This window comes from Argiope bruennichi, chromosome 6 (genome assembly GCF_947563725.1).
Source record: "Argiope bruennichi chromosome 6, qqArgBrue1.1, whole genome shotgun sequence".
Classification (NCBI taxonomy): domain Eukaryota; kingdom Metazoa; phylum Arthropoda; class Arachnida; order Araneae; family Araneidae; genus Argiope; species Argiope bruennichi.
This window is the reverse complement of record NC_079156.1, coordinates 137,315,001-137,326,665: the sequence shown is the minus strand read 5'-3', so window position 1 is coordinate 137,326,665 and position 11,665 is coordinate 137,315,001. Positions and strand designations below refer to the sequence as shown.

Sequence of the window (11,665 nt, the reverse complement as noted above, 5' to 3'; positions counted from 1 at the left end):
ATTCAATAATAATTTAAAAAAAGCGATGGCAAGTTTCTTACATTCTTTAAAAACATTGATCTTCTTAAATGTCAATTATTTTAAGTTTTATTCAAACATTATTTATTCGAAGCGTCGTATAATATTTTTTATTAAAACTTTTCACTTGTCTATTGGAATTATTATTAACAACGACAGAGAACAATATTATATACAATATTCAGCTTTTTTAAAAGACTTTTCTTTTCCTTTTCTTTCTTTTTAATTTTGCAAACAAATCGGATATATTATTTTAATTTTTTTATTTTCAAGACATTCTTTTGAAACCATATTTCCATTTATTGCAAGATGTTCTTCCTCGGATACTGTCTTATTTATTTGCTCACATGCATACTTCGTAAGACACACTTAAATAATGTGCAATCATTGTCATTTAAATAAGAATTATACTTGCATCTCATTCTTTTAGCAAGTCACTCTGCCTTACATATATTTAATCAGTCGAATGTAAAGCCGCAATCGGTCATCTGATATAAAACATGCAGCAAGTTTTCATTCTGTCTACGCGCCTAAATTTAGTTCCAAGACTAATGCATTTGAGATCCATGATTAATTTTATTTTTATCTTTTCATTTCCAAATTCGGTTCTTGGTCTTTTCTGGAAATGAATGTTTTCAGTAAACCCAAAATCAAATAGATGGTAAAATTTAAAGGTGATGATTAATACAATGAATGCAGTGGCTGGTCGCTGAAGGCGGCAAATAATAAATAAGCTATTCAATACAGTGCTTACAAAATGATCTTTCTTGACAGTGCACTTATAGAATATTCATATTAAGATTCGAAGAAACTCATTAAGAAATGAGAATAATATTGTGAAAGCAATGACTTTCTGATAACTAAATGAACCTCACATTTGGTTTTATTTCAATTTTTGTATTCTTTATTTGACTTGTGATAGTTATTTAGCGCAAAATATCGTCATTAACGACTTCTCTAACAATTAATGTGCGCATGTAGAAGTTAATGTTTGGCGCAATGAACTAAGACATTCGGCAAATGCATGATATCCGCAGAAACACGTAGGGCCCAATCACATTTCAACCGAAAGGAAGCGAACCCGACCGAAACCTTTTCCGTTTGAAACCGAAAACGAACCGATTGACTCTTCGCAACTCAAGAAGGGGGAAAGACGCAAAAATAAAAAGGCGGGAGGGGGGGAAAATGAATTGAAAACAAAGAGACGGCCCCTTTTCTGTATTACATGACAGCCCAGCACGTGCCATTCACGTTTCGTGAAAACAGAGCGCATCCACCCGCGTAACCGTCAATCATTCCAGCCCGACCGCGCCCACATCTCACACCATTGGGTATCGGAACTCGGAAGGGGCGGGGCCAAAGATTGTCAGCGTTGGCTCTGCGAGAGGTTAAGATGTCCCGAAAACTGACTCCGCAAACCGAGTGTAGAACTCGATTCTTCAAGTAATGCCGGGGGAATTCAGTCGAATGATTCAGTCGGACTCTGATTATTTGCTGTGATTGTGAATCGAAATGTTTTCTCAGTATGACGACATTTGAAGAAAGTGTGTGCAGACTGAAGGAATATATTGAACTGATAAGGATTGTTTTCGCTGACGACTTTTAAACGTGGTAAATTCCCCCCTTTTTTTTTTTATGCATAACAACTTTATAATTATTCGAATGAAAGAGAGTAATTAAAAATCTTAGAATTTTTTTTTAAATTATTTATTTTTATCTCTGTAAAGGAATCGTACTTTTGGAAAAAGATGGTAACTCACTCATAACTCTTTTACCATAGATTCGAAACTATATGAGAAAACCTGATATTTCAGATGCATGCGTATATATAGATATATATAAATCGACAACAGTAATGGATGGTACTGCGTTTTTCTTCAGAACTACAAAGTACTAAACACAAAATTGAATCAACTACAATATCGCTTTCTGGTGTAAATAATAGTTTGCATATTCATCACATTCATTTGCATTTAGATCCCGAAATAGTGTACTAAAATGGAAAACAAATATAAAAAAAGCAATCTTCCCTCCATAGCAGCGAGATGAAGAAAGTGTTTCCTAAACGGAATCTTCAAATATTTCTCAGTTTGAGTTGAGATTGAAAATTTCAGGTGCGACAAGACCTGCTTCGACGGACAAAAAGCTGAATGACTCCTAAACGGGCGGCTTCAGAATCCATGGGATGATATGTAGAATCAGAAATCTTAAGCAAAACTCTGATTTCATGTGTTTTGATCAAAGACGATTCTCTGAGGTGATCCACCCACTTTGGTCAAAGTTCTCCTTATTTTAGGAAGCCGTGCATCCAGATGGTGTTCAGAGTGCACTCAAACAAAGATCTTGCTGTACACATTCTGACCCTTTGAAAAAGACTGTTCAAAAACAAACTGTTTGGATTCGGAGCTGGACTAAAACGAGTGATTTTGAACTTATTCAAGGATGGTTTCTCCTTCCATTGAGAGAAACGCAGAAACAAGGGTCGTGTGATGGTGGGTTATAGTCGCCTTCTTCTTCTGAGCCAATCGGATGCTGAGTAGGTGAGATATCCCTTCACCGGAGCGCGAGAGAGACCCCCGAATCCGCCTGCCGCCGAGTGTCGCGTCTCCGAGGGCATGGCCCCGGTGGTGGGATGCCGGTGATCAGCGTGGGGGAGTACCAGCCCCCCGTGCCCCACCTGTGCGGCGGGTGCGGGGGAAAGATCGCCGACCGCTACTACCTGCTGGCCGTCGACAGGCAGTGGCACGCCAGGTGCCTCATCTGCTGCGAGTGTAAGGTGCAGCTCGACTCGGAGCTCACCTGCTTCGCCAGGGATGGGAACATCTATTGCAAGGACGATTACTACAGGTGAGTGGATCTTAACAGGTGTTCGAAATGAACGGGATTTCAAAGGAGACATCCTCAGCCATTGTAAATCAAATGATTTCTTTATTGTTTCTTAAACTATAAAAAGTAATCCATCAATCAGATTCCATTATGTTTTTGGAGATATTAACTGAGGATGGATTGCAGGGAAGGATGCTGCCATTTTATATCATCCCTATAAAATCTCTGCAGTTGCCAATCTTAGCAAGAATTGTCATTTTCTGGTAGGCAAAAGGCTGCCAGATGCTTTTAAAAAGTTGATGCAACTGCTTATAATACGAATGAATAAATGCTTTGAACTCTTTCTAAAATATTTATCGAAATTTTAATTTGAATGGATAATTTAATTCAAATGCAGAATATAACAAAACGAGTCCTCATTCTCTTAATTATTAATGTAACGAAAAAGCAAATTCTTCAAAAGTATTTAAAGATTAAATTGCATATAGTTATAATTAAATAAAATTCTGTAAAAAATGCTCATCTGTCTTCTGGCATACTAGAGCTACTTCTTTGTCATTATCTATGTAAGAAAAATGAAACGAATGAAACAAAATCGCTCAGTTCTTGGATTCGGCAACAGAATGAGAAAGCATTGATTTTAATCTTTACCTCATTTAATTCAATATTTGTAATTTTTATGTTACTCTGTAAGATGCGCTATTTCCTCCTCCAGCAAGTTTCTATGGTATGCTTTACCTCATCTTTACCTCATTTAATTCAATATTTGTAATTTTTATGTTACTCTGTAAGATGCGCTATTTCCTCCTCCAGCAAGTTTCTATGGTATGCTTTACCTCATCTTTACCTCATTTAATTCAATATTTGTAATTTTTATGTTACTCTGTAAGATGCGCTATTTCCTCCTCCAGCAAGTTTCTATGGTATGCTTTACCTCATCTTTACCTCATTTAATTCAATATTTGTAATTTTTATGTTACTCTGTAAGATGCGCTATTTCCTCCTCCAGCAAGTTTCTATGGTATGCTTTACCTCATCTTTACCTCATTTAATTCAATATTTGTAATTTTTATGTTACTCTGTAAGATGCGCTATTTCCTCCTCCAGCAAGTTTCTATGGTATGCTTTGTAAGTGATTGTTAATAATAAAAGAAATAGTTTACTTAGATAGGAATTAGAAAATCGAAAACCACTTTCCCACATATTCTGTCTTTTTTTTTTTTTTTTTTTTTTTGTAATTTTACTTTGATTGTTATTGTTTCTTTGAAGTTTGGGCTTATAGAGTGCATGAGTAAATGTGAAAATAAACAAAAGGAAATTAATAGTAAATATATTCAGGTATCTTGGATATTTTTGTAATCATCCCAAAGCACTCACGATCAAAAGATCAGATACCTTAACAACAACAAAGCATTAAAGTTTTTTACTCGATTTTCTGTGCATCCCAAGGATTTTATTGATAAAGAATGAGTCTTCATGTCACTACGTTTTACCTTCTACACGATGTTTTATTGGATTTTAAATTAACCTTTTGCACTCGGATACCTCCTCTCAGGCACCATTCAGGAAGAGCATATTTTTGATGTTTTATTTATTTATTTTTTAAATTCTGATTATTAAAAATATCTACAGAATGGTAAGAAGATGTAGACTCATTTTTCGGGGAAAATTCAACTCTAAACATTTATACATATTTATTTTTCAAAGCTTTAAACTAGTCTTGGTATTAGATGAATAATTATGCATCGAATTACTTCTCCGAATGCAAAGGGTTAAAGAGTAGAAACGCACTTTACAACATGTAATGAAGTTGAGAAGAAGTAATAAAAAAAATGTTCAAATCAAATGCAATAACAGATATCGCTACCCCTTTTTAAAAACATTCACTTCAGTCTAGAGCTCAAATTAAGTAAAACTTAAAGATAGTTCACATTGAATACATTAAATAGAAGCTGGATGGAATATTAAAATGCATATAAAAACATGCATTAAGTAAAGTATTGAGGCAAGAACTCCAATAAAAAATGAAATTATTGAAAATATTGATTATTTTTTCATTGAATGCGAATGCATAGTAGAGAAATCGTTGTCATTGAGATATCAATACTAGAACAAGGTTTCTGAATTTTTTTTCACTGGCTTCCATGTGTAGATAGAAAAAATACATCACCGTTCCATCTTTCGGAATTTCAAGTGTGAATATAACAAATGAAAAAAAACTATTCAATTCTAATTAATAAAAATATGTTGAACTAAATATATTTGTTGCATAAATTGATTCAATAAACGTGTTCATTTGATACATTTCAATGAAATTCAAATTGTTTTTCTCAATTTACTTCTGCTTAAGTATTGAACCTGAATACTCCCTGTGCGCATTTTAGCGACAATGAACTGTATTTTAATCTTGAAGCTAGTGGCCTGATACGTTTATTTAAGATAAAATTCCGGAAATGATAATACGCAAGTTGCATGACTGAATGCCTGAGGAATTATTAAATTACCCGAAGGGAGCTGCTATGCAATTATTAGCAGAAATAAACAGGGAGGGAAAATCAAATAATGAAAGTAGCAACCGCTCTAACATTTTAGAAACCCCAGGGCTTCGATTAGTTTTACGATATTTTTTCATGCTTTTAACTGATTTAGAAGTACGCCATGCAATCGAATTTGTGAGTATAAGTATCAAATCAGAGCATTATTTTTAGGATTGTTTTCTTGTTTCAAAATTCGACTCTAGCTCTGTTGATCTTCCCACAGTTTGTTGCTCTCAGTTAACCGCCTTGGAGAGCTTTTTATTAGAGCGTTTAGAGAGAGTTTAGTGGCTTTCATTTAGTTATTTTGTTTCAAATTATTTTTTTAATTCAACGTTTTAATTTATATTCGAGACATTGAAAAATGCTCTCATGAAAATACCCCGCAGTTAAATTTCTGTTATTTTAGTTTGCGATGTCATTTCTTAGTTAATAACTTCCTATATAGATATTAAACCAAAATTAATATTTTTTGGGGAAATTGGTGAGAAGAGGGGGGGGGGAGATATGGAACTTGCATTACATATGTGTTGAATGATTAAAAATTTCCAATTTCAACCCCGTGAAGAATGAAGGAAACCTGTTGGAAAAATGAATCCTTACGACTACGATTCTTGAACACATCCAGTAGTTGACCGGATTATATAAACCAAATTCCATCTCTGACTACTAAACACCTAATAACTCATTAAATAATCACTTTTATCATTGACTTATTCACAAATCTTCAGATGTATAAATGGATTATATCTTAATCATCTAGCTTCCTCAAATGAATTTATTATCTATAACTTGTTTTGTTTTAAAAGAAAATTAAATATTTCAATAAGTGGTATTTTATCAGTGTTTGACTTGAATATGTTTGTGACAATTTGTGGAATACATTTTGGAAGAATGCCAAATATCGATTTACTGAAAAGAAACTGAAAAACTGTATGTTGAAAGCTGAAAACTAAAACTGACTGTTACTGTATTTCCCTGTACTTTTACCCACACTAAATAATTATAACTCAATATCAAAATACATGATCTCATGACTAACACAGACTGATATGAACATATCAGAGTTTCACCTCGAAACTAAAATATTGAATTATTTTAAGGAATAGCCAACAGTCATTGAGAAAATTGAATGGCATTAAAAATTTTCTGCAACTAAACCCTGCTAAAATAATAATTATATTACAATATTTATTTCTTTTATTGTAAAATAAAAAAATAATAATTTCAGAAACAATCAAATAAATGTTTTTCAAAAATAGATTAGACAATATACACGAAGGAACAATAAGAGGGATTTTCTTTTATGACAGCATATCAAGATTTCAAAGAGCACAATTCATTTGCAAAAAATTTTATAGAAGCCTTTTTGTGGATTTTAAAGTAAGCTAAATAAATCCTGCATATTTATCCTACATCTTAAAACAAATCGTTAGATTTACGATTTGAAATACTGTAATGGAACATCGCTTTATATATATATATATAAATTTTAATTTTAATTATTTTTTTTATGAAAATAAAATTTTTGTAAATGAAAGTGATTCTTTTAATTGTTAACATCTTGTTATTTTTTAAACAGAAAATCATTGTTGTCTCTCATATCAACTGCTCGTTGGTTTTTAATCCTTTGTCAAGAGGTAGTTGAATTATATTTTCAGAAATGTGAGGAATCCTGTCTTTCTCAAATTCAAAAAATCGAACGTTTCTTTTGAATGAATGATCTGTAGTCACAACTCCCACAACCGTTCATTAGAATTTGCGACTCTGTTCGCATTATTGAATTGGAGTCGCGACGAATCACCTGTTGCGGAAACAAGATAATGATAGAGATGGTGATAAGCGAATCGCCCTGGGAGGGCATTAACACCTTGCGTGCGATGATAAAGCGATCCCTCGAGGCGATATTCGATAGTATTTTGTTGTTCTTTCTGCTCTAAAAGAGCTGATCTGTGCTGAGGAAAAAAAAAAAAACCTAAAGCGGAATCAACTTGTAATGCATAGTTAATATCAGTTAAGAAATACGAAAAAACACAGAAGCAAGTGTTTATGATAAATCATTTACTCATTATAACAATCCAGGAAGTGCTATCGGTATTGGCGAAATGGACCCTATTTAATAATTAAATCCACGTAAATAATGCATCGTCTTCTTCATGTAAGCTCTCAACAAGAAAAGATAAGGGCAATGTGAGGAATCGTTGCAATTAAAGATATCAAGAATATTGTTGCATGTTTTTGTTTAATTGCTTTGTCGCTTGAATTATTTAAGGCGTCATACTACTAATATGCAGAAAATATGCATTATGTAAAAATATTGACTTATTTGATAAAACTTTATTTCTAAAACAACCTATTATGTATATGGATTTCATCTTTGCCTCTTTCTCTTATTTTTACTTCACTGTTTCATTATTCGATTATTTTTTATGCTTCCTATTTCTGAGATAATTTCCTTTATTCTTGATAATTTTGTCGAATTTTTATTATACAATTTTATTTATTCTATTTGGAAAGTATAATAATAAATGTTACAATGTGTTTGCAAGTGAAATGGGCCCTAAATTTCACCCGAAATTCTTCATCTTATACTTCATCTATTATGAAGGTAGACAGCATAAAAATGAAAATCAAGGATCAAATAATAAAAAGCATTCGCCACGTTTACTAGTTTTCTAAATTGAGTTCATTTTAAGAATTAAATATAACTTTCTCATGTTGGCAAGCTTTTCAATTTGTTAACGATTATAGTTTCCGATTAAACCTAACTATGTCTCATTTTCACACCATATTACTTTTGCATTTCGAACTACGTTTCACTTCACGTCTACTTATGGTCCCTCTCCAAATTCATAGATAGAATTAAATTTTTAACATTGTAATTATATGGTAATTCATTATAAGATTTCCGAGAATCAAAAAATTCTGATTTGTGTATAAAACAAAACAATTAATAGGTGAGATGATAAAAGTGAATTAGAAAGTAGTTGCCAAGATAAAGGAGAAATGCCGAAGTTGAACTGAAACCTACATCGAAACAGTATCGCAATCTCAGTTGTATTAAACGTTTGGACTATAAAACTAGAAGCTTACGTTACAATGATGTAAATATGGTTTATGGAATCTTTTCTTATAGGAAGCACTACATGGTTACAGTCAGAAAGCAGATGTTTACACTTAGATGTTATCAATGAAGTACCTAACAAAAGATTTAATATCTCTAAGATGATACATTTAAAAGAAAATACTAAAATGTATTATTAAACATGTGAGAGAGGAAATTTGTATGGCTATATTTAACTATACAATTTTTGAAATGGTTTAAATACTAGTATATTTTTATTACATAAATGTTCAAATATACAATAAGGTAAAGTTAGAAGAATTGCGTTTTTATGTTATCTAAAAATTGCCCAAATTGGACAAGAGATAGTTGTCTAAACTAAACTATTTCGATCAGGGATTTTTCACTGCGAACAAGACAAGCAACCCACACTCACTAGAAGTACTCGTAAACTGAGAGAGGGACAAACCAGAACAGTCAATAAGTAAAAAGACCCTAAGGACATCGAATTTTGGTTCAAAGAAAACTAAATCTACGTGTTTTTTTATCATAATTGAGGAAGCAAAGGAGAAAATGAAATGATAGAATGCATCATACTTGAAATCCTATATTTTGCTCTGATTGGAATTAGAAAATAAACTACTTTAATTGCACTGAAAGAAATTGGTGGTCCAATCAGGAAAGATAGTATTCTAGATTTAAACCGAAAACTCAATTTTTTCTATTTTTTTTTTTTTCTATTTTAATTTGCATTTCTAAAAAAGTTAATCAAATTTTTTGAAGAAGAACAAACTGCAATAAAGGTCTACTGCTTTTTTAAAAATTAAAATTATATTGTGATTATAGGCACTGAATCAGACCGTTATTTCTTTTCATGAATATACATTTAAAAAAAGTGTTAAGATCCCCAAATTCAGCAATTTTTCCTCTTGAAGGATAAATCAAGAAAAATTTTCAAATAGTTGAAAGCGCAAACGTTTAAGGCTGCAGACAAATAATGGCCGTGACAAATCAAGGTAATAATGGGGGAAAAAAGCTATAAGCGACAGAACTGCTGGGCGTAATGAAGCATACATTTCTATGATGATTATGACGATGAACATCATTTTTAATAGAGGATTTCGCTGGGCAGAAAAACTTTTAATGTTAAAATTTCAAATGATTTTCCGATATATCAAAATAACTTTGAATTTCAAACGGCCCTTATTCAGGATTGTTTAATTAGGCATAACGGTGCATATCACAGCTTTTCTCGCACCATTAACTTGAAAATTCACAATTCCATGCACGCTCAAGTAATATCTGTGAATACTACATTCTGTCATTATATTCAGTTTTTAAGACTTTTTTTACAACTCTTCAAAAAATCCCAGAAAATTAATTACTTCAAAGTCATACCGATTTTCAGCAACTTGTGATGTGAGGGAAAAATAACTGTTCATGTTCTTGCCACCTTCTCTTTAAATGTTTGTTTTTCGGTAACAGGCATATAATGTGACAAAAAAATTTAAAAAAAAAAACCCATAAACTACCTTTTTTAAGCGTCTCTGTTTAGCTCGAAACTAGAGCAGGATAACACAGGATTTGTTGATGACGCATAAGATGCGTTGACCCTTTATAGTTCTCTGGTATATATTCTTACCACCTGTAAAAGATCTTTTTATGAGAGCCCAAATAAGTATTTTAAAATGATAAATGGGGTAACCAGATGCTTAAAATTCGATTGAGATATCTTAATAGTTCTGAAATACATTAAGTCTATGGTTATATGTCATTTAAATTCAAAAGTGGTAATTATGCTTACCACTGCACGTTCATGATGTAAGTGTTCTCTTCGGACATTAAGTTCCAGCGTTTGGCACTCAATTCTTACGCCTGAAAAAGTTTTCAGACATGAAACCCCTCTGTGTTTTGTTCTTTTTGTCTAAGATATTCTTATATTTAATTATCATTATTTGTTATTTAATTAATTTAATTTCAATTCTAAATTCCTTTTTAAAAATGAACCAAAACTGTTGAATTGGACTTCTTAAAATAAACTGTTGAATTGGAATTTCTTAAAATTCGAAATCTTTCTGTTAGTGATTTTATGCATATTTTGACTTCAATTTTGATGTATTGATTATTTGAATGCTGTAGTTTACGATATTTTAGTTTATTTCCTAAAGCAAAATGGGACTAAGATGTTATTAATAAAATTGCATCAGACTGCAACAGTTTTATTTTTATGTAATCTAGCGATCTGTCCAGCGAGCCTAATAAATGCAAAATGAGCTTCAAACTTTAATGTAAGACATGACTGAATTTGAATTCTATGATTTCTAACTAATAAAAATTGTATACAGTTGTTTTAAATTACCTACAATAGAGTGGTAACTATGTTTACCAATGAACATTCGATTATATTTTTATTCTTAACGCTCAGAGGAAAGTATGCTTATCACTTTCCATCTTCCTTGAACGATCTCTGGTAAGTATTTTTACCAGCTTTTATTTCACAAATTGAAAGGCAAATCAACAAACTTTTGATGTTTTAGTATTGACATCATCAGTTTATCACGATATATCTGTAAAAAATTTTATTTGTCAATGCCCCGGAATGAAGCTATAAAGGGCTGAACAGGGTCGGATAACGTCAGGATTCTTAAGATTAACGATTTTATCTGAAACTGCTGCATAATAAGATCGCTTATTATAAACGGAAGAAATGATATAGTACAGCCAAATGTTTACGATTGGCAGCCAAAGGGACGCAATAATTATTTCCACTTGAAGTTTGACATCTCATTTCTTAATTTAACTATTTAGCTTCGGAAGCCATTATCAAAAGAAAATAAGCAATATTACTTTATACCCAAAACCTTATATTGCTTTATACCTGGAAACTCTTTCTTTCTCTTTATACATATAAGATATCCAAATATATACCCACTAAAAATTTTCAAATATTTGCAAATAAGATCGTGATATCTTTAAAGATGTCTGAATTAAAATTCATTCCATTTAGCGTACTATCAGATATCAATAAGGTTTTCCAAATTTCAAATCCCCTTTTCCTTCATGGCAAAACATTGTCACCCACTATCTATGTTCATTCCATTTTCGATTTCCTTTTAGGTACCCGAGATGACTTTAATCAATCATGACTCGAAATTCAAAATCTTTCTTTCTCAAATCCTAAATTTATAAAATGTATATTTAAAGCTTTTGCAATTTGTTTTCG

General features: G+C 32.0%; 1 protein-coding gene across 1 annotated transcript in view; it reads left to right on the top strand.

The window, feature by feature from the left end:
* The first annotated feature begins 1,449 nt into the window (after positions 1–1,449).
* LOC129972901 (LIM/homeobox protein Lhx9-like) overlaps positions 1,450–11,665 on the top strand; it is a 110,682-nt gene continuing 100,466 nt past the window's right edge. The window contains exon 1 of the mRNA XM_056087209.1: positions 1,450–2,865. Within this exon, the coding sequence (XP_055943184.1) occupies positions 2,651–2,865 (215 nt within the window). The 5' untranslated portion in view covers positions 1,450–2,650. The remainder of the gene's footprint in view (positions 2,866–11,665) is intronic.